This window comes from Pogona vitticeps, chromosome 1 (assembly GCF_051106095.1).
Source record: "Pogona vitticeps strain Pit_001003342236 chromosome 1, PviZW2.1, whole genome shotgun sequence".
Lineage (NCBI taxonomy): Eukaryota > Metazoa > Chordata > Lepidosauria > Squamata > Agamidae > Pogona > Pogona vitticeps.
Window position 1 is genome coordinate 80,310,476 of NC_135783.1, and position 24,196 is coordinate 80,334,671.

Below are 24,196 nucleotides of genomic sequence, written 5' to 3' on the forward strand. Positions count from 1 at the left end.
AGTGGTCCCCAGCCTTGGGCCTCCAGATGTTCTTGGACTTCAACTCCCAGAAATCCTGGCCAGCAGAGGTGGTGGTGAAGGTTTCTGGGAGTTGCAGTCCAAGAACATCTGGAGGCCCAAGGTTTGGGATCACTGATGTCATGTATTGAAGAGTTCTGCTAAACTCAGGGTGAAGACAAAAATCTGCAAGTAGTGGGGGCATATTAGTGCTGTGCCAAAAAATCCTGTGAGAAGACCATTTTCAATCAATCTGATAGAAAAAGTATTCTCTTCTAAAATGGTTTCAAAGTAGGAAAAACTTAAGAGAAATTCTCATTGGTGAGTCTCATGTATGTAACATGATGAACTGTGCTTACCTCGCTTATGAGGTGTCTGAGGATGAGTGTGTCTTCATGTCTTTTCTGTCTTTGTGCAATTATCTCAATGGTAGAAGCTCTTCACACCCAGTTTCCTGCAACTGAGTTACAAAGCCTAGGGGAAGATGTCATAAGACAACTCATTCTGCAGAGCTTTTTTTTTCTCCTTCAAATCAGGATTTATGGGCAGCCCAGGGGTCTGCCGAGCAGTGGTGCAGTTTGTAATAGAAATAAAGAAAGAAACACATGTGACACCCTGTGTTATGTGTTTAAACTCCAATACAAAAGCCCAAATTCTACTCATGACCCAGATTCAATCTCAGGTAGCTGATTCAAGGTTCGCTCAGCCTTCCATCCTTCTGAAATTGATAAACTGAGTACCCAGCTTGGTTGGTGGGCTGGGCAGCAGTGTGTAGCTGCATGATTAAATTGTAAACTGCCCAGAGAACACTTCAGTTATTATAGGGCAATATATAAGCAACATGCTTTGTTTCTCTGTCTCCCCCCCCCCAATCATTACAGTAAGCCAGAAATGGCCTCATCTCCTTAACAGAATGTCTAAAGAGATGAGGCAAAAGAAAAGAAAAAGGAAGGAAAAAAAGGAAGCCTCTTTCATGGGGAAATAAACTTTTTAGACATTGGGGAACAATGGAACAGCACTACCCTCACCTTTTTCCTTTAGCTGGACTCAGCATTACCTTCCTCATATTCCTTGTATTGCTTACACGGAGATAGCTTTAATATAAGCAGTTGCATTAGAGATAAACATTATTTTAAGTTACCCCCTTAGGGAAAGCCCCTAGAAACAGAAAAAGAGAAGAACAGTTTGCATGATTATTTCCTAAATTTTGTCTTCTTTTTTGACAATAAGTACAGGACATTTTTGGTGGAAGCGAAATGGCGGCCAGTTTGCTAGCTCAGTTGCTGTTGCTGTCATTTACAGTGTCAATGAAAAAGCCAAAAGCCTGTTGGGGAAGTGCAAGTGAAGGTATGTTATAGCCATTGATGATGGCGAGGCTCCCCTCTGAGAAATGTTTGGAGACTTTTTTCATCCCCTGGAGAAATTCAGTGAAATTGTTTCCACAGTTTCTGTTCCTTCCAGCAGAAAGGAAAATTTCAAAAGGTAATGTGCTTAATGAAGATGACCTCATTCTCCTTCCCTGCTGTGCAGATGACATCATTCTCCTGATTCATGAAAAGTGGTTAGACCTGCCAAACCACAGATCTACTACAGCTGGTTGTGAATAAAAGCAGAAACTGAGTAAAGGCAGATATTTACAGTCAGTCAAGGCAGCTTTATACTGGACTGGTTATATTCTAGCCACAGCAAAGTGTGTTGAAAACCAGGTGGATTTTATGGAATGTGTGAAGGTAGGCAAAGTGTGCCAGACAGTGTCATCAGTAGAAGTGTGGGAATATTTAGTTTCTCCTTTCCCCAGGAAGCAGCATCTAGTGATTCACTGTGACTGACAGCAGGGTGGCAGAGGAAGTGCTGTGCTGCCTAGGTCAGAGGTCCTATTTTCTTTGAAGCAAAAGCAAAATGTGTTGCTTATCCCCCCCCCCCCCAGTGCTTAAAGCTCTATCTGGGCAGTTTACAATTAAATTATGCAGGCTACGCATTGCCCTCCCCCAACTTACTGACCTTGAAAGGATGGAAGACTGAATCAAACTTAAGCTGGCTACCTGAGCCCAAGATTACACTCAGGTTGTGAGCAAAGTTGTACCTGCAGTTTAACTACTGCACCACAAGGCTCCCTTTAAGAGGCAACTGGGTGTAAGATTTTCAGAATAGTCATGTCACCCCTAGTGTCCTGAAAAATGATAAAAATGCAATTTAAATATTGTTTTTGTTAAAACAACAGGAGCAGACCTCAGGTTCCTAATGTTTTTGAATAACCTCCAAATGAGGTAAAGGAGGTTGCAGTTATCAGATCAGTTACTCTGGAAACATGGTATCTTCACTAAGCTTTTAAAATAATCTGTTCCATGGCAGTTTTGGAGTGCTCTGTTTCCCAGTTGGCATGTGGATGACTTCGTTGACTGTTTGAAAAAAAAACGTTTTATAAAAATGTGTTGTCTTAAATACAGTCTGAAAAGCTGCTTCTTACTTTTCTCTTTTATTTAGTACTTCACAATATGATTCACTGGTTCCAGTCTTCTATGTGCCTTAGAAGTTTGAGACGGTCTCCTTCACCAGAAGGCAGTGACTCCTAGCAAAGAAATGTCAATTGTTTCATACTGCCATCTTGTGGCTTTATCTTGTGTTTGCAGTACTGGTGACAGTAGAAAACTAACACTGGAATTTCTGACTTCAGTAGCTTGAAATATTTTATAGTGTTAGACTTTTATAGAAGTGTCTACTTTAATATTGTTTTTTTCTTTTCTAGCAAGCAGGAGATACTGGATCTCCTTATCCTGGTTAAGAGACTGGATGTTGTGTCTGTTCTGTGGTATTTGGACACTTGTTTTCCTTCTGGGTTCATACAATAGAAAAAAAGAGGTAGCCTCCCTTCCTTCCTCTACTTTCCTGTATGCAAGTGTATCCCATCTGGCATTAATAGAAGGTAGTAACAAAGCACAATGCAAATAAGTGGTCATTCTCAAAACAATTACATGAAGCAGATGTATTTGTAGCTATGGTAAGTAAGTAAAGCTTAAGAGACATTTACTTTAGGCTGCCTATTAACAGAAGATGATCCAAATATATGTTGCTCAATAAACCAGCAAGATTCTTCCAGAGAAGTGTAGGATTTTGATATGACAGGATTATCTGTGTGTGTAAGCAGATTGAGGTCCCAAATATTTTATCATAAAGAAATACCAGAGTGAGCACAAGAGATACTCATTTGGTTGAAACATTTTGTTTCTTCTTCCAGAAAGTATGAGAAAATAAGTGCAATTTGGAGATTAACTGGACAGTGTCTTTTATGTATCTATTAGTTATATTTACAGTATATCCCAGAAAGTCCTTAGTGAGTTTCATAGCTAAGTGGGTACTAGAATCTGAATCTCCCAAGTCCCAAGCAAATATTATGACCATTAATACTACACTGACTGGCTAACAGTGAATCTGTTATTATTCTTAATAATATATATTTACTTTTAAAGAGAGAAAGAAACACTAGCTGAGAAGACATCAGCAAAAAAGTTCAAAGGATGATGTGCCACTGGATTATTCCTGATTTATGGCAACTGTATAGATTGATGGCTTTCTATATATTCGCGAAGGCTTTCACGGCCGGGATCTAATGGTTGTTCTGGGTTTTTCGGGCTCTTTGGCCGTGTTCTGAAGGTTGTTCTTCCTAACGTTTCGCCAGTCTCTGTGGCCGGCATCTTCAGAGGACAGCAACCTGTGCTCTGGTGTAGCTGGCTTGGGAGTGCTTCAGAACACAGCCAAAGAGCCCGAAAAACCCAGAACAACCATGATGACTTTCTCTTCATTAACAGCCTATTAATGAGTATTAATAGACTGCGGGGACTAAATTCATGAGACAGTTATTACAAAAAAGTTGGTTCAGTTTCCAACAGAACTTCTTTAGTGAGTCTTATATTAACATTAAATACTTAATATTAGGCTGGTTTTAATGGAGAATATGTCATGGCTGTAAAGGTGTTTAGTACTGTACTATGTTTAATTAAATTATTAGATTTTTTTATGAGATACATTTTTGGAATCTGCTACTGACAAGTACCAAGTAAAATATAATAACAGTCATTACATACCATCAAGTTGATTCTGACTTACAGCAACTCTTTCTAGGCGCAGAATACTTAGACAGGTTTGCCATTTCCTTCTTCTGGCAGTGTACTGTGACTTTGACAATTCTTGCAGGAGGCACACCTGGGAATCGAACTGCAATTCCTAATTCATTGAGCTATGCAGCCAGCTAAATAAAATATAAGGGTCTCCAGTTTTGGCAGGCCTTGGTAGCTGGCTGTTGAGAAGCAAAATGCTTCAATTTGATCCCTTTCCTCAAACTTCTTTTGTGGGAAAAGGGCAAAGGAAACATGTTGCCTCTAGCAAACGTGCTCAGAATCTCCTTTTCTGCTTTGCTTTTCACTGGAAAAGATAGATGGGGAATGTAGAGGTTTCAGCTGCTGCTTTGAGATCTACCACTGGCAAACACCTGCAGGTGATGCCTTGCCCAATCCCGTTGCTCTCTTCTGCCAGAAAAGGAAGTAGAGAGTGCACTTTCCCTTCAAGTTTAGAGAGTAAGGATTGCTCTTTTCCTTCCAAACAAGGAGCCTGGGAGGAGGTACGAATTCCTGTGTGTCCTCTGGAAGAGTTCCCATCTAACTGCAGCTTCAGAAAAGATTTGTTGTAGAGAGTGTGGTAGACACTATTTATTGATGCTTGATGGAATCTGTCATGGACCATTAAGTAGAATGAAACTTCCAGTTTGTTTGTTTACTTACTTATTTATGGTAGTATAATACACATAATCTGTATCTACCTGAGTAAAATAGTTAAACTATTTATGTTAAAATAACTTCTCCCTCCCTCTCTTTCTCTCAATATTACCTAGGACTGCTTCTTTGCCTAGCCATATCTTGTTATGCAGTGTACTCTTTTGGCAAAGTTAGTCTTTTGCCTGCTTGGAAGTTTGCAAGAAGAAAAGAAGAGGTGGCTGCTGTGAAGGCAGAACTGAGAAAGAAAGGTCCTCTTAGGATGAGATTGGATGGGCATCTGCTCCACTCTTTGGTCTGTTATGGGGTTGGACTGGCTTGCTCCATTTGTTGGCAGTCATATAATGTTATTGTTAGAATGATCCAGCCAGTCCCCAGAGCATTCCTATCTGCACCCTTCTGGGTCCCTGTTAAGGCCTACTAGTTTGGGGTTTTTTGTTTCTGTTTTTGTTTTTTGGCTCTTTTTTGGCTGCCAAAACCACTCATGACCTGGGTTCCATCCCAGTTGGCCAGTTCGATGTTTACTCAAGCTTCCATCCTTCCATGGTTGGTAAATTGAGTATTCAGCTTGTTGGCGTGGAGGCAATAACTGAACTTAATAAATGAACTAACTGTAAACGGGGTGGTATGTAACCAGCACACATTGAATTTGCTTTGCTTTGCTGGAAATGAACCAAAGTGGCGCTTGCAGCTTTAAATTTGACTTCTGTTCTCAGTTTCCCCATGTTGCTATGTGGCTTAAGATGATAGTTTAGCCACTTTATGGTATTGGGAAACTGAAAACTTCTTCTTGTCCTTTGTGGAGGGGCAGAGAAAGGAAACAAAAACTTTTTAAAAGTGTCCCTTCAAGTTTATGTAAAATAAAAATTGAAAAGAGGGAGCAAGGAGGAAGGTTTCTACAATATAATGTAGAACTGTCTTTCACTAATTTCAACAGGTTAAACAAATGGCTAGCTTTCTCATCAAAACAAATGGGACTTTGGTGCTTTGTAGACTGATCATGGATTGGATCGGATTCTGTTCTGTAATTTCAGTCACACCTTCCTCTTGGAACTCCTCATTGAATATAAATATCTAAATTCAGTTGGAAGTCCCAGTTAAAGTAGGCCCATTAAATTATTTGCTGAATGGTGAATCAACACATGTAAATTATGTGATTTAATGACTCTGTTCTAGTTAAGACTCTTAATTTGAATTTGGAGAGCAGAGTCCAGGGTAAAGAAAATCCAGTATCTTTAATAATTTTATTTGTAAGTAATTATGTTTGACAAATGACATGCTGTATTTGGTATCTTTCCATTCCCCCTTGATCTGCCAACCGGTCACTCCCCTCCTTTCCTCCTCTGTGTTTTATCCCAAGGAAATATCTTTGTGAGATTTATCTCACATGAGATTAACATGTCAGGGATGTCAAGTTTACAGACTCTTTAACTGCAGTTGTGGCTTCATTTGTATTAACAGGGACCTTATAACTGCACTGACCTTGTCACAATAAATTGGGCTATCTTCCTCCTCCTTCTGATTAAAATATTATGGCAGGCTGACACCATGCTTTGAAATAAATGTCACATTGCAACATTTTATATTATAGAAATGGGAGAATTCTTGGTTGGTTATCATATGGTCAGTGTTCAGTTTGGTACATCATCCAGCTGTGATATGAACCCACAGTTGGTAGCATTATTTGGATATAGTTCGCAGAATTCCTGGTTTCTGGAAGAGTAAGAGTTTTGCCTGTAAACTTAATTGAAAAGTATAAGATTTTTTTAAAATAACTTGCTTTAGAACAAGGGTTCCCAACCTTGGGTCCTTAGATGTTCTTCGATTAAAAGTCCCAGAATACTTCACCACCAGAATCCTATGCTGGCCAGGATTTCTTGGAGTTGTAGTCCAAGAACATCTGGGGACACTTGTCTAAAATGTAAAGTTTAGATCCTCTTCACTCATCTTGCAGTCTGGAAGAGATGTGTTGTTGTTGCTGTTGCTGTTGCTGTTGTTGTTGTGTCCAACTCTTTGTGACCCCATGGACCAGAGCACGCTGTCTTCCACTGCCTCCCGGAATTGGGTCAAATTAATGTTGGAAGCGATTACTGTTCTATAATTCACATTTCATATTACAATAATAGTCAATATAGTCACATCAATTACTTTGCTTGTTGTCTGAAGTATAGCTGCAGTTAAATACATATTTGCCACATATTTTATTTCTAGGGATTGGGAAAGGGGGAGAAAGAGTAAGCTTGGGAGAGGGAATGAGTGATGTGGGCTGTGGGTGTTTTTCTTTAAGGGGATTCAATATAAATGTAGCCTCTTAAATTATTTACGGAATACAGTTGGCCAGTTTATTGTTGGGGGAGCCAAAGGTCACTTTAGTGTGCCTAGCTGATTCATAGGTAATCTGATACAGTACTTAGTTGTTAATTTCCCAAGCAGACAGTTGAGTCTTACCCATTCATTATGAATCACAAAACCAACAGTATCTTTTCAATGATGAAAGAGTTATTTAAATAGTTTCTGAATAGTGTTTCACTCCTTGTGGGAAGCACTCTGCATATTTCTGCTAGTGCTGTTGTGCCTCTCCTGGGACAAGAGCTACAGTAGGATTTTAACTGGCAAAAATGTAATTTGTTTCTGCTGTTTTCTGACCCAAGTGCCCACCCCACCCCCACCAGGCAGTAGTTTGTTTTGAATCTAAAAAGGCAAAGCCTGCAGTTCTGGAAAGAATCTTTCATAGTTAGATTGCTTGTAGAATGTACAAACTGAGGGACTAAACCTAAGAGTTCTGATGAATACATATTGAATGTATAGAAGTATACAACTCACTGTGATTTTTGGTGTGTCTCCAGGAATTGCCTTTTTGAACACAGTTCTTCCAGTGAAAGTTCTGAACATATAAATATTACTTCCTTGGGATCAGATTCTTAAAAGCAGACAGACTGTTCTTGCTTTGTACCATGGGATGTTTGCTGTGTCTTGTTTCCACCCTCTTCCGGCTGGCTTCCTCAAACAGTTTCAGGAAAGTGGAATGCTGAGCATTGATATGGGCTTTTCAGTAATTCGTTTGCTTTTTTAGTAGAACTTTAATTAAACTGAAGAATATGTGACCATCCTTTCATGATGGAAACTGAAATTATAGAAACAACATGATGTAGGTGAAATGCTGTCACTCTTTGCTTGTGTTAATGTGGGTGATAAAAGCTAAGTAAAAATAAACAAACATAACAGAACACCTCTCTTGAAAACATTCTGTTTATTTATGGTTCTTGTTCCCACCACCAGTAAAACTAGTGCTGATAAGGTTTGTGAACCATCTACGTAGGTATGCAGTACATATCCATGAAATTATGTTCTAATTAAATGATGTATGTGCTAATTAAAGAATGAGATGTTTATTGGTTCTTGTGTGAACTGATTGAGGTGTCCTTGAGTTATCGTACTTTTGTGTTCTCTGTTCAGAAGTTTGCTCTTCTGTTAGCTGCCTGCCCTGGAAAGGAGGAGTTTGCCGCCTCTGTAGCCATGCCTTCAGGAGAAGGAACCTATCGTATTTCACTCTAATCCTAACTGATAGCTATAGCAAGGCAGTCTCTTTTATTGTTAAGGAGAATCTGTCTGGAGAGCCTTCTCTACGCTTTTAATTAAAGGGATGGACAGGATGGATACTGTCAGGGAATCGGAGTGGCATTGCCTTTTCCACACAGAAAAAAAAGAGAGGTGTTTTAGTTTATATCCTGGTCTGGATGACTTGTTAGCAGCATGTATGTCTTCCTGACTCGAGGAGCTGTTGTTTTCAATACGGGATTGCAGACTGGATTACAAGCATATTGTTGGAAAAATTGTACGTTGGAGAGGAGATGGAGCTTGGATGAACATTGGAAAAAGCCGAGGGCTGGATAAACGCTGGTACTGTATTGTACTTCTGCACAGTTCTAGTCTGCTGTTCTGAAGGTTGTTTTCAGTGTGCCGTTCTATTTTTCTTGTTTCTGCTGTGTTTTGCTTGGAGCTTGCGAAACACTGAAGGCATAAGGAGCCTCCGGAAGATTGCATGGGCACAGCCACTCAGTCCTGTGCTCCATCTAGTTTGAACAAAGTATTTTAATTAAATCTCAAGAAGCAGTGATAGTAGAAAAAAGGAGACAGGAAAGGACTGTTGTTTTAAAACTGCATGCTGTGGTTGTTGCTTTTTTCCGGAGAAGATGAAAAAGGAGGCTGTATCAAAGTCATTCCGGTTTAAACCTAATTCGGGATCCCTTTCACATGCAGTGAGCTGGATAAACTTCTCTACCCTGTCGAAACAGACAAAAAGGTTATTCCGTAGTGATGGTGAACTCACGTCTTTATGTGGGCAGCAGGTGGAAGAAGAGGAAAGCTGGACATACAGACCACAGCACAGAAATGGTGATCTTTGTTTTATTTGTTTGGGTTCTGTTAGTGTGATTTTAATCATTTCAGTTTTAACTTCTACATCATTTTGCCTCACACTTTCCTTTTTGATTGTTTCTCCACAAACTGCATTTTATTGACATTTTGAACTTTGTGACAGGTGTTTCCTTTCAGTATATTCTGCTGCTTTGTATTGTGTAATTCTTAAGAGCATCCATCATAAAAATCCCACAAGTAGAAAGTGTTCTTGTCTCATTTTTTCTTACTGTTTTTAAACTCGTCTTGTGATAAGTATTCAACAAACAAGACTGTACGTAAATTGTGTGGGAATCTTTAGAATCTAAAAGAGCAAGAAATAGTGCTCCTCTTATCCAGGGGTAGTTGGAGGAGCAGGAAATGTGCTAGAGGGTGGAGTCAAGGACATTTCTGTATGTGCATGGACAATAATAAATGGAGACTCACCTCTATTATGTGATATAAATATGTTTTATTATAACATGGGTGGAACCATCCATGTTGTGAATGCAATCATGTTGCATTTTGTCCTGGACAGAAGTATTGGCCTAACTGATTGAAGGAGGTGGGTGTTACTCATAATTTCTTTTTTCCTCTGAGTACTTCTCTCAACACTACCTGTTATTTTCTTCTGACTGATCAAACACATTTTTACTTAAGTGTTTTTCAAAAGCTTTGTTTGCTGCTGCATATAAAGCAAGCCCAGTATTTTATCAGGTCTTGGCAGTACTGATGAATGGGATTTTTTTTGCATGTTGCAGTAATTATTGTCCATTTTGGGAAATCTTGAAAGAATGGTTCTGAACTATAAAGCTGTAAACGGCTTGGACCCAAGCCATGTCTGTCCCTTTATGAGCCTGCCTGGCTATTGATCAACAGGAGAAGCCTTTCTCTTATTCAGACTGTCCTCAAAGATGCATTTGGTGTGGACATAGGAGAAAGACTTCTCTTTTGCTGCTACCAGACTTTGGAACGCCCTCCCACAAGAAACCAGGCTGGCCCCATTTATGTGGGCCTTCCGCAAACAGGTGAAAACCTTTTTCTTCAGGCAAGCTTTCCCTTAATGACTAGCTGTATGATTATAATCCACTCAATTGCAAATTATGCCATGTTTTAAAAATAATATAGTAGTGTTTTCCTGGATGGCTCTGGTGATAATCATCACCTGGGTGATTATAATCATCTTAGAAACTGTATAATCAGTTTGTTGGCATTTTCAGAGAAATATTTACTTATTTCAAATATTTGTGTCTCACTTTTCTTTTAAAAAGAACTCAAGGTGACTTACAGTATTAAAAAGGAAACAATTGTTTTTGTTGTTTAGTCATTAGGTCGTGTCCAACTCTTTGTGTGACCCCATGGATCAGAGCACACCAGGCCCTCCTGTCTTCCACTGCCTCCCGGAGTTCGGTCAAATTCATGTTGGTCACTTCGATGACACTGTCCAACCATCTCATCCTCTGTTGTCCCCTTCTCCTCTTGCCTTGACACTTTCCCAACATCAGGGTCTTTTCCAGGGAGTCTTCTCTTCTCATGAGATGGCCAAGGTATTGGAGCCTCAGCTTCAGGATCTGTCCTTCCAGTGAGCACTCACAGTTGATTTCCTTGATAGGTTTGTTCTCCTCCAGCACCACAATTCAAAAGCATCAATTCTTTGGCGGTCAGCATACTTTATGGTCCAGCTCTCACTTCCATATATCACTACTAGAAAAACCTCAGATATGCAGATGATACCACTCTGATGGCAGAAAGTGAGGGGGAATTACAGAACCTCTTAATGAGGGTGAAAGCAGAGAGTGCAAACAATGGTCTGAAGTTCAACATAAAAAAAAAAAAACTAAGATCATGGCCACTGGTCCTATCACGTCCTGGCAAATAGAAGGGGAAGATATGGAGGCAGTGACAGATTTTACTTTCTTGGCCTCCCTGATCACTGCAGATGGTGACAATAGCCATGAAATTAAAAGACGCCTGCCTCTTGGGAGGAAAGCGATGACAAAACTAGACAGCATCTTAAAAAGCAGACACATCACCTTGCCGACAAAGGTCTGCATAGTTAAAGCTATGGTTTGTTGATATTTCTTCCAGCAATCTTAATTCTGGCTTGGGATTCATCCAGTCCTGCCTTTCACATGATGTATTCTGCATATAACTTAAATAAGCAGGGAGACAATATACAGCCTTGTCATACTCTTTTCCCAATTTTGAACCAATCATTCGTTCCATATCCACTTCTAACTGATGCTTCCTGTCCCACATATAGATTTCTCTGAAATAGATAAGGTGGTCAGGCACTCCCATTTCTTTAAGAACTTGCCATAGTTTGTTGTGGTCCACACAGTCACAGGCTTTTGCATAGTCAATGAAGCCGAAGTAGATGTTTTTCTGGAACTCTCTGGTTTTCTCCATAATCCAGCGCATGTTAATAATTTGGTCTAGTTTCTCTGCCCCTTCGAAATCCAGCTTGTACTTCTGGGAGTTCTCGATCCACATACTGCTAAAGCCTACCTTGCTAGCATGTGAAATGAGTGCAATTGTCCGGTAGTTGGAGCATTCTTTGGCACTGCCCTTCTTTGGGATTGGTATGTAGATTGATCTTTTCCAGTCCTCTGGCCACTGCTGAGTTTTCCAAACTTGCTGCCATATTGAGTGTAGCACCTTAACAGTGTCATATTTTAAGATTTTAAATAGTTCGCCTGGAATGCCATCACCTCCACTGGCCTTGTTGTTAGTCATGCTTTCTAAGGCCTACTTGATTTTGCTCTCCAGGATGTCTGGCTCAAGGTCAGCAGCCACACTATCTGTGTTGTCTGTGACATCCAGATCTTTCTGGTATAATTCCTCTGTGTATTCTTGCCACCTCTTCTTGATGTTTTCTGCTTCTGTGAGGTCCCTAATATTTTTGTCCTTTATCATGTCCATCTTTGCACAAAAGGTTCCTTTAATATCTCCAATTTTCTTGAACAGATCTCTGGTTTTTCCTTTTCTATTATTTTCCTCCATTTCTTTACACTGTTCATTTAAGAAGGCCCTCTTGTCTCTCCTTGCTATTCTTTGGAAGTCTGCATTCAGTTTTCTGTAACTTTCCCTATCTCCCTTGCATTTGGTTTCCCTTCTCTGCTATTTGTAAGGCCTGGTTGGACAGCCACTTTGCTTTCTTGCATTTCCTTTTCTTTGGGATGGTTTTTGTTGCTACCTCCTGACAATGAACCGAGCCTCCATCCATAGTTCTTCCGGCACTCTGTCCACCAAATCTAGTTCCTTAAATCTGTTCTTTACTTCCACTGTATTCATAAGGGATTTGGTTTAGATTATACCTGACTAACCCAGTGTTTTTTCCTACTTTCTTGAGTTTAAGCTTGAGTTTTGTTATAAGAAGCCGATGATCAGAGCCACAATGAGCTCCAAGTCTTGTTTTTGCTGACTGCATAGAACTTCTCCATATTTGGCTGCAGAGAACATAATAAATCTGATGTCAGTATTGCCCATCTGGTGATGTCCATGTGTAGAGTTGCCTCTTGTGTTGTTGGAAAAGAGTGTTTGTGATGACTAGCTTGTTCTCTTGACAAAATTCTATCTGACTGTGCCCTGCTTTGTTTTGAACTTCCAAGGCCAAACTTACCTGTTGTTCCTTTTATTTCTTGACTCCCTACTTTAGCATTCCAATCCTCTATAATGAGAAGAACATCTTTCTTTGGTGTCAGTTTTAGAAAGTGTTGTAAGTCTTCATAGAATTGAACTTCAGCCTCTTCAGCATCGGTGGTTGGTGCATAAACTTGGATTATGGTGATGTTGAAAGGTTTGCCTTGGATTCATATTGAAATCATTCTATCATTTTTGAGATTGTATTCCAGTACAGGTTTTCCCACTCTTTTGTTGACTATGAAGGCTACTCCATTTCTTCTACGGGATTCTTGCCCACAATAGTAGATATGATAATCATCTGAATTGAATTTGTCCATTCCCGTCCATTTTAGTTCACTGATGCCCAGGAAGTCAATGTTTATTCTTGCCATCCAGCTTACCAAGCTGGATTTGACCACATCCAGCTTACCAAGGTTCATAGATCTTACATTCCAGGTTCCTATGCAGTATTTATGTTTGCAGGATCATACTTTCCTTTTATAACTGAGTGTCCTTTCAGCTTTGGCCCAACCACTTCATTTGCTCTGGAGCTACTTCTACTTGTCATCTGCTCTTCCTCAGTAGCATGTTGGATGCCTTCCAACCTGAAGGGCTCATCTTCCAGCATCCTATCTTTTAGCCTTTGGTTTCTGTCTCTGAAGTTTTCTTGGCAAATATACTGGAGTGGCTTGCCAGTTCCTGCTCCATGTGGATTGCGTTTACAGTACAGTACTCAGAACTCTTCTCTATGACCTGTCTGTCGTGGGTGTCCCTGCACGGCATAGCCCATAGCTTCTCTGAATTACTCAAGCCCCTTCGCCACAACAAGGCAGCAATCTGAGAAGGGAAAAAGAAACAATATTAAAAGCTAAAACCAGTAAGTTATTGCAATATTTTAAAAGAATTAAACAAAATAGTATTAAAATAGTAGATAAGAGCTCTTAAAACATATTAAAAGCAAAAATCTAAAATTTTAAAATCTCTTGTAGACAACCAATCATTAAGATAAAGATTATAAGATGAAAAAAGTATTTGCCTGCTTGCCAAAGTTGAAATAGTTGAAGCCACGAATAATTTGTCAAGAAAATATCCCGCCAGCGCTTACAGATAGGTTTTGAAAAATCATCTTGGGAGTTGTAGAGAACTTTCAAACAGCTTTGCAGGGGAATGTAAGTGTTGGGAGATATATATTTTTTGTATGTGGGCTAGCTTTAATTGTTCTCTTGTTGTCCTGAAACTTACTCTGCAGTTATATGGATCTTGTAGTAAACGTGCTGGCAATCTGTGCTGCTCAGTTTCCAGGAGGATATTCCCATATTGCATCTTGCTTAGGTATTTCCATGATGTATTTCTGTCTTCTCCTACTTGAGGCCCTGCTTGTAAGAATGGTAGGTGGAAGAAGCAGACAGAAGGAGAGCGAAAGCCAGCAACCTAATAAAAGCAAACACAGAATTTCAGATCCTGACACTGTGAATCCAAATTGTTGGATCCCACTTTTATAGGTAATGGCTACTTTGAAAGGAATTTTGTGGGGAAACACCCTTTAATTATGTTGCATGGCCTCTTCTTAAGCCCTTATATTATCAGTCCAGACAAAACCAAAAAAATCATGCAAAAGTCCATGAAACTTTAAAAAAAATTAAAAGAAAAGCTAAGGAAGCCAGCATTCTGCCTCCTTTATGTGAAAGTGACTCAGTTGGGCTTATCATCTCTCAAGCTACACTTTGCTATGTTTACATTTAAAAACTACAAATCCTTTTAAAGTTCCCGGAGTCAGAAGAGGTGTTTGGTCAAAGTGTTCAGAATGCTGGTGCTCTTGGGGGGGAAAATGTACAAGGAGTAGTGATCAGGGAATTAAAAACGAAGTTCTGACTGAAATACTTGTATATATTAGCAGTGTCCTGTGCAGTTTACTTCATTGTAAGTGACTTGAAAATTACTAGGAGCAATTTCAAGCTCAGTGCTGCTCTTAGGTTGGGACTGTTGATTCTAAAGTCAAATCAAGGTAAACATTAACAGCAGGCTTAAACAGCATACGTAAGAAGGCTGAATTAGGCAACAGTTTCCTGTTTAACAGACTTGGGGCTGCATCTTGAACAGTCACAAGTGTCTGTATATGGAAATGTTACACAAAGATCACAGCTCTTTCTGAGAGTGCTTACTTCAAGATCCTACCTTTTTTGTGTGTCTCTCATTCATGACTCAGCATCAAAAGGCTAGTTCAGATGGCCGATACAATCATGTTTCCTTAAGCAAGTGTTTGACAATGTCTGTCTGCGAGGTAAAAACATTTTGATAGAAGGGCCCAAAGATGACTCTCCCACTACATCAACTGTAAAAAAATTCCAGTCAGGAACAGAAACGTTGGGTCTAGACGCAGAAGGAGACAGGACAGGAACTTCAGGTGAGAGTAGAAAGTCTGAGTCATGTGAACAAAAGAGTTGTAACTTTTCCCTCTTGGGAGAAGTCTTAAGAAGCCAGCAAAGTTTGTTTATCCTGCATCCTGGTTAGAGTCATTGTGGTGACGTACTGGAGAATGTGTCAGGCATAGATTGTGGAAACCATATGCAGCTATGAAATTTAGACCCCCAAATTCACTAGTTCACTGCTTGTAGGATTGCTGTGAGAGTGAAATGGAAAAACAAGAATGGAGGTACTGATTGGATGCCCTGAGAAGAAAGGAAGCATATGAATGCAACTTGGTTAAATCCCCAAAGTGTTTTTGTAGCATCTTACACAATGTTGCATTTTATTTGGTTGGGCTTTTGTGAATTGCAGCCCACTTAGGTTATTTTTCTAAATGTTTCCTTTTAAAAATAATTATTGCTTTGTGAACAACATCCTAATTCCCAGACTTGGTAGGGGAAGGTTGGGTTATTGAAAATCATATGATAATTTATTTATTTATTTATTTGATTTCTATCCCGCCCATCTGTTCTATAAGACCACTCTAGGTGGCTAGAGATAAATGAAGAAACAGCCAGTCTTACCCCCTCTTTGTGAAACATTCTTCCCATTTATTGTAAATTAAGTGTAGAAAAAGGGGAAAAAAGAATTATCACTGTCCTTCTCCCTCCCTAATTTGTGATCTCTTTCTTCTTCTATAAGATCATTTGAGGAGCTAAGCTAAATCATATGCTTTTAGAGCATAATAGCCACTGCATCTGCCCTGCCACCTTATAGCTTAAAGCAGCTGACTCTTAAGAGAAAATGTAGTGTAGCTCCTATAGGAATGAAGGCAAGGCACTGTTTTTTTTACTTATTTTTTTCTGTCAGGTGCTCATTCACTTTGCATCACTTTGGATAGAAATAAACAGTGATTTAAATGTAAAACTAAGACCAAGAAAATGAGAAGTGGTGAAGAGTAAAGGTAAAAATGTAATCAAAATATTTTGCTATAGTGTGAGGGTTTTACTTTGATGTTAGTTCAGTTATCTAAAGACAGTTTTTTTGTGCTACTTCAGAATTTGTGGTTCACATTGGACTTCTTTTTAAATTTAGATTTAAGTTTAAATTTTAGAAAAATGACAAATCGGTAAAGCAAACATGCTTTGTGTGTGATATATTATGTGTCACTATGTTATATATTGTTACCTCTGTAAAGATTTATGTTCTCTCTTGTTCATTACATTTCCACTAGAATTTGTTGCATGAACTAGTTTTTCTTTTAATGCACGTTCACACAGTCAGACAGCAATGAGGGCAGGGGGAGGGGGTAACATAGTGCTTCGATTTCGATTGTAGCATTATTGTACACTCGACTTATATAAAATAAAGAAACCCATTGTACAGAGCACGGTAAGGGGTGGGAGAAGAGAACCGTTTCCCCCCTGTAATTGAGCAGCAACTATAAAAGCCTGAATCACTTGTAATAATAGAGGCTGCAGTGCAGTTTTTAAAAAGTGAGGAGTGGGGGAAGTGCATGGCAAGCTATTTTAAATTATTGGAGATGTTTGGCATCAACTTTGTGCAGATAAATGTAGTTAGTGGTTCTGTGTTGGAATTAAAACATATTTTTAACATGTTGCCTTATAATTATAATATATAACTGGAGACTGCTTCAGAATATCAAATGACAATGTCTTGTAAACATTACTCATGACAATCCGGATGCACTTCTATGTATTTTGTTCAAATAATATGCCTTTGCCAAGAGGACAGGGTCAACTGCCGTTTATCGTATTTAAAGTAGGATGGCCAATAACAGTTAGTTTAGGGACCAGTGTTGCCTCCAGCTACTGTTGGGTTGCTGAAATCACATAAAAATCAATTGGTTTTTTTTTAAAAAAAAACATTAATTTAAATCATGATTAAAAAATTTTAAAATCAATATTTTATTTAAATAATCAAAAAATCTGATTTTTAAAATTTAAATTGGGATTTTAATCCAATCCACCCTGCTATCAAAAGAGAAAAAGCTCTTAAAACAAGCAGGAAATGCTTATTTTATAGAAACTTCCCAATAACTTTCAGTAACAAATTGCAAGAAAACATTGTTTCATTGTTTTAAACTGCTTTCAGTGGGCTTTGACCAAAATATTTTTATGATGGTGTAGTTTTGAGGGGTACCCCATACAGAAACACCTGGGTGTATGTGCATATGAGCCACATGTTTTCCTTCTTGACCTAAATGCTGTGAAATACCTAAATGCTGTGAGGGCTATTTTGGATTTTTCATCCGGTTGAGGTTCATAAGGGTACAAGTTGTGAAGATATTCACAATGGCTTTCATACACACAAAATTACTGTGGGGGTACAGAAACTGAAATTTAAAGCTTGGCACTTTAAAAAAGTCACTCTTTGGGACTGCGCAGTAAATGGAATTCCCTTTGTTCACACGTAGTTTGGGCTATGGTCTGTTGAGTTAGTTAGATACATGTACAGAGCTTTTTTCTATATATGCTTTGTTCATAATTAGAAATATAATTTTTTGTAGTAGATGATTTATTGTATGTCCCCATGTATATTTATCAAGTGTATCTGTGGTTTAGGTTAACAGGATGACAATAGTATGACTGGCTATGAAATTCAGGTTTCTGTAGAACTGTGGGAGATAATGGTATATGATAAAATTGAAATTGTTCGGCAGAACAGAGAGTGGGGAGGAAATCTTTTTGTTCTTTGACTCTCCTGAATAACAGAGGAAAGGATCAGTCTTTCTTTTGTAAGTCATTTCAGCCCTTTCCTTGAAAATGATTGAAGCAGAAGACGCTATGCAGCCATGATGCTACTAGATGAGAGTAAGAAGGGGTCACTGTAAACATTAGATGTACAGTATTAGTATATTTATTACAAATCCTTATCCTCTTGTAAAATTTCCTCCCTCTCCTTTTTAGAACTTGGAATTGTGTTTTTTGACTTAAAAAAAAATGAAGAACACCACTTAAGAGTACAAAATAAAGAATTCAGGGAAAAAGAAAATTACTGATTTAATTTCATATCTCTTGAGTAAGCTTGTGGGATAGACAGCTCATAGTCACTTAGATGGTTTGGATGCATAAGCCTGGTCACTAAATTAGTGCTCTTATAGTTGGTTGGGTTACAATCAGAAGTTTATAGGCCAGCCACAAAGGAGATAAACAGAAATTTGGTTATAGCATCTTTTTTTTCTCTTTCCTCCAAAAGGGATTCCTTCCTTGTACTAGCTGAGTAAGCTTGCAGATAATTACCGTATTTTTCGGTGTATAAAATGACACTTTTTTCCTAAAATAGAAAAAAAATTGAGTGTCGTTTAATACACAGAAGGAAGCAGTCGCGTGCACACCCGGGCGCTTCTTGCTGCCACCGCTGCCCAATTGCGTCTTCCAGAGCTCACAGTTTGTCCCCTCTGGTGGCCGAAGAGGCAACAGCAGGAAGCAGAGAGGGAGGCGAAGGAGCAGTCAGATGCACTTGGGTGCCTTTTGCTGCTGCCTCCCCCACCTGCCCAATCATCGCCTCCAGTGGGACTGATGGGCTCAGCTCACGTTGCAGTCTTGGCCCCTCCGGTGGTGGAGGCAGAGGCAAACAAGCACTTGCACATGTTTTGGTGCCTCTTCCTGCTGCCACGGCTGGATCACCTCCTCCAGTGATCATCTCCTTAGGGCAGGGGACAAGGCGGCTGTTTGCAGCGTTTTTTAAATCTAAAGTGGAGGCCATCCACCATGATCTTTCTCCTTTTTAAATACAATGGATCGAGCAGAGATGTCCAGCGCCCCGCCTTGCCCGGTAATTCTCGATTCCTTTCAGCCTGTGACGCCAGATTTGGTGAACAAGGCGTTTGATCGCTGTCGGGCCTCCACCTCTTCTCTCGACCCTTGCCCGGCCTGGCTAATCAAAGCAGCCAGGCCTGTAACAACAGAATGGGCCACTGCAATAATTAATGGGTCTCTCCAGGAGGGCAAGGTTCCCCTTGCCCTCAGCGAGACACTCATTAGGCCCATTAGGAAGAAACCAAACTTGGCGACGGACGACATTGGAAACTATAGGCCCGTTGCCAACATTTCTTTCCTTAGCAAGGTGGTTGAGAGGGTGGTGGCAGATCAGCTCCAGGCGCTTCTGGACGAAACCAGTGCTCTGGACCCATTCCAGTTGGGCTTCAGGCCGCGCTATGGTACGGAAACGGCACTGGTCGCACTGATGGATGACCTGTTGAGGGAGGCCAATGGGGGCAATATCTCCTTGTTGGTCCTCCTTGACATCTCAGCGGTCTTTGATACCATTGACCACGGTATCCTCCTGGGGAGGCTCTCTGAGTTAGGAATAGGTGGCCTAGCGCTTGCTTGGCTCCGTTCCTTTTTGGAGGACCGGCCCCAGAGAGTACAGCTTGGAGAGAGGGTTTCGACCCCGTGGAGCCTCAATTGCGGGGTTCCACGGGGGTCGATAATCTCTCCAATGCTGTTTAATATCTACATGAGGCCTCTGGGGGGGTCATCAGGGGGTGTGGAGCCTCGTGTCACCAGTATGCTGATGACACGCAGCTCTACATCTCCTTTTCATCTACCTCAGTGGATGCCGTTCTGTCCCTCCAGCGCTGCCTGGAGACTGTACTGGAATGGATGCAGTCGAATGGGTTGAGGCTGAACCTGGACAAGATGGAGGTCTTGAGGGTGGGTGGTCCTTCCATCAGCGGTATAGGTAACTCCCTTTCAGGGGGACGACCCTTGCCGCAAAGAATGAGGTTCGCAGCTTGGGGGTACATCTGGACCCATCGCTTACCATGGAAACCCAGGTGGCGTCCGTAGTCCGCTCCACCTCTTTTCATCTATGGCGGATTGCCCAGCTGTGTCCATATTTTGATCGGGGGGCCCTCACTACTCTAGTACATGCGGTCGTAATCTCGAGATTAGACCATTGTAACGCACTCTACGTGGGGCTGCCTTTGAGGCTGATGTGGAAACTTCAGATGGTCCAGAATGCGGCAGCCAGGCTCCTTAGTGGGGTGAGAAAACACCAGCATATCTCCCCCACTCTGGCTGCTTTGCACTGGTTGCCCATCCATTTCCGCGTCGACTTCAAAGTGCTAATGATCACTTATAAAGCCCTAAACGGTTGGGGACCTCAATATTTGGCAGATCGTCTTCTCCCACCCAGATCTACCCGGATCACCCGTCATAGCCAGCAGGGACGGCTGAGGTGTCTGACGCCGAGAGAGGCTCAGAAGGAAAAAAAACTAGAAACTGGGCCTTCTCGGCGGTGGCCCCTCGGCTGTGGAACACCCTTCCAACAGAAATTCGGCTGGCACCCTCGCTGGGTGTTTTTAAAAGACAGTTAAAAACTTGGCTATTTAGGCAGGCCTTCCCTCCAGTCAGCTAAGTCTTTATTATTATTATTATTATTATTATTATTATTATTATTATTATTATTATTATTATTATTATTATTATTATTATTATTATTATTATTATTATTATTATTATTTCTTCTTTCCTTATCCTACCCCATCTTGGTAATCCTTTCTTAAATTAATTGTTTTTAACTAATATAGTAGTTGTATTTTTTATGATTATATATATTTTATATTGATATATTTTATATTGTAAGCCGCCCTGAGTAGACATGGTCTAGAGGGGCGGAGTATAAATAAATAAATAAATAAATAAATAAATAAATAAATAAATAAATAAATAAATAAATAAATAAATAAATAAATAAATAAATAAATAAATATAGGTGAGCCCTGGCAGTCGCACTGGAAGAGGTGATCGGGCGGGCAGTGGAGACAGCAGCAGCAGGAGATGGAGGTGGAGGAGCAGCTGCCCATTAACTGCTCCTCCATCTCCATCAAAGATCAAACTTAGGGGGTTGTTTTATACATCGAGAGGGTCATATACATGGGAAAATACGGAATTGTCCAAAATTTTATCGTTTTGTTGCTGTTCAAAAATTTGCTTGGGAGACCGTGTTGAAGCTGAGTTTGCTTGAGAGCATCTTTATACAGGAACCCAGGGTTATTGATTTCAACATGATGAAGCTTTAGAAGTTACCTGCCATCTCAGGTATAGAAACTTTTGACAGTAATTGGGAATCAAAATGAAGATCCCCTCATATTGCTGGACACTCTTGAAAAAAATACGTACAGTGGTGCCTCGTATAACGAGTGCCCCGTTTAACGATGAATTCGCATAGCGATGGCAAAAATGCCATCACTTTTGCAATCGTATAATGAAGGTGCCTATGGGGAAAAATCGCTTTGCGATGTTTTCCCCATAGGCACCATTTTCCCCCAGCTGAGCGGCGGGAGCCTCCAAAGGAGCGCTGCCGCCACTCAGCTGGGGGAAAATGCCTGCAGTGGCCTTCGAAGGACCCTTCCGAAGGGTCCTTCTGAGGCCACCGCGGGGGGAGGGTGGGGGGATCCGATGCCTGTCAGGCATCCTGGGCTCGGATCCCACCCGCCGCCGGTTACCCAGCCTTGGGTAACCGGCGGCGGGTGGGACCCGAGCCCGGGATGCCTGAAAGGCATCCGGATCCCCCCGCTCTCCCCCCTCCCCCCGCGGCTTGGATTGGACCCGCGGGGGCTAGCCCTGCCATGGCTGGACTCCCAAGAGTCCAGCCGTGGCAGGGCTAGCCCCCGCGGGTCCGATCCAAGCCGCGGGGGAAGGTGGGGAGACCCGATGCCTGTCAGGCATCCTGGGCTCGGCAGCGCGGGGCGGCGGGGACAGGGTGGAGGGGTCTCCACACTCACCCTGTCCCCTTCGCTGGCAGCCACCCCCGCCGCTTTCCCCAGCCTGGATCGGGCTCCTGGGAGTCCGATCTCGGCTAGGAAAGGCAGCGCGGGGCGGCGGGGACAGGGAGGAGGGGTCCCAGGCTTTTGCCTGGAAGCCTTCGGGATCCCCCACCCACCCTGTCCCTGCCAGTTTTCAGTCCATTGGAACGCATTAACCAGGTTTTAATGCATTTCAATGGGCTTTTTTATTTCGCTTTACGATGTTTCCATATAGCGACGTTAATCCTGGAACGGATTAACGTCGTTATACGGGGCACCACTGAAGTATCTACATATACACTATACTGTATACACTTTCCAAAATTAACTAGTGGTACTTCTTGAGTGAAACCTTTCAGAGATAATGCATCATCTATTGAGAATTTTGTATTATGGTTTTTTCATATTTGTATTGAAAAAGATCTAGATAATACACGAGTAGTCTTCCATCATTTCTTTCATGTCTGTATATAGGATGAGATATCATTTAAAAAAACAATGCTAAGGAAGCTATCTGTTTCATGCAGAACTGGCTAAGAAAGCAAACATGCTTGTAAGTACTAATACAGAGACTGATTGGTTTGGCTTCTTAAAAAATGTGTAACAAAGAGGTTCTCCTTCATGTATAAGGAATGTCTTGATTAAAATGTATTTTTGAATGGTCCTTTGTTCTACAGAACAATATTTGAAAAACAAACAGATCGTAGAGTGGGATTTTTAAAATCATCAAAATCTGGGTGTAGGAAAACTGTTTTTGCAGCACATCTAAAGCCAGACAGCGAGGGAGTAAATCCAGCCTTCCTAGGGAGATTGTTCCACAGCTGGGGTGCTGCTGGAAAAAAGGCCTTCTTCATGGTGCTCCCCAGTTTAGCCTCTCTTGATGGTGGGACATATAATAGGGCATCTGGTGATTGCAAATTTCAGGCAGGTGGAGGTGCTCCTTCAGATAACTTTATCCCCTGCTTCCATCTAATTGCTGCCTCTCCTGAGCTTAATACTTGTTAATGATTACTGTGTCCTTCTCTCAGTGTGGCCATGGTAAGAGTTGTTGCCCAACACAATTAAAGGACACAAGATTGGGAAAAGCTGCTTTAGGGCTCTATAGCTGATAATTAGGTGCATGAATTGGCCTTGGAAACAAACTGGAAACTGGTGCAGTTAGTGTAGTACTTGTGCTTTGTAATTTTTAAAGCACACAGCATACTTCAAGTCTTTATCCAAACATATTGCTGTCAAGTAGCCTCTAGCTTATGTGTATGAGTTTTTAAGTAGTTTTACCAGTATCACCTCCTTATCCAGACATATTGATAACAAGGAATATAAATGAAGTAAGCCTCCTGTTTTTAAAAAAGGGATTGTGTTCCTTTAGACCAGGAGTCTCCAAGCTTTTGTCTGTGAGGGCCACACTGGATATTTTAAACATCTTTGAGGGCCAAAGGAACAGGAACACACACACGCACCTCCTTGCCCACAGACCCACATGCACACATGCATGCCCACACACATGGGCTGAAGTGAACGGGCCAGATAAAACAGCAAGGCGGGGCAGATGTGGCCCGCAGGTCATAGTATGGAGACCCCTGCATTAGACTAAGAATGGGGACCAAATGATGTCGGACTCTAGCTTCTGTTTCCCAGAATGGCCAAATATCAGCAATGTCAGATGGGCAATAGTTTTTCCACCAGTATTTTAAGGTAGTACAGTGGTTTGAAGTCAGTGAGTGTGGCTTCTTCCTTCCTTCCCAAGTTTTGGTTCCTTGGTTCCCCATCTATATGGAGTTAACCACACCTGTGCTTTATTGATATACTGTATAAGAAAAGAGAAGGGAAGGAGAAAAATGAGGGTAACATTTGTTCTCAGCCAACAAGGTGTAACATTTGTTCTGAGACCAACAGTCCATTTCTCAGACCAGTTTCAGAGAAATAACCATGTTAATCTATTGTAGCAAGAACAGTACTGTACTGTCTTGTGGCATCTTAAAGACTACCAATGATTACAGTTGTGGTATGCAAACCAAGACCAAACCATGTTTTGCAGTTCTGGTATACAGTCAGAGCTTAAATCACTGTTTCCTGTTTGGGCATTGCAGGAAACTGTTGTTTAACAGAGCCCAGAAGCACTGCACTGAAGTTTACTTCAGATGATGGACAATATTTTTGCTGTTGTTCAATAAAGCAGTGGTAGATCTGGATCCATAGATTAATATAAGAGTGATTTACAAGAGGTCAGGAA

At 40.9% G+C, this 24,196-nt stretch overlaps 1 protein-coding gene across 6 annotated transcripts in view; it reads left to right on the forward strand.

Moving 5' to 3' along the window:
• Positions 1-24,196, forward strand: part of NHSL1 (NHS like 1) — a 201,226-nt gene that overhangs the window by 58,410 nt on the left and 118,620 nt on the right. For 3 of the 6 annotated variants that reach the window (XM_072996057.2, XM_078383321.1, XM_020777737.3), the window contains exon 1: positions 7,681-9,158. The exons of the other annotated variants lie outside the window; for them this stretch is intronic. In XM_072996057.2, the coding sequence (XP_072852158.2) occupies positions 8,957-9,158 (202 nt within the window). In that variant the 5' untranslated portion in view covers positions 7,681-8,956. Of the gene's footprint in view, positions 1-7,680; positions 9,159-24,196 lie in introns of those variants that run through there. 6 annotated transcript variants of the gene reach the window in all.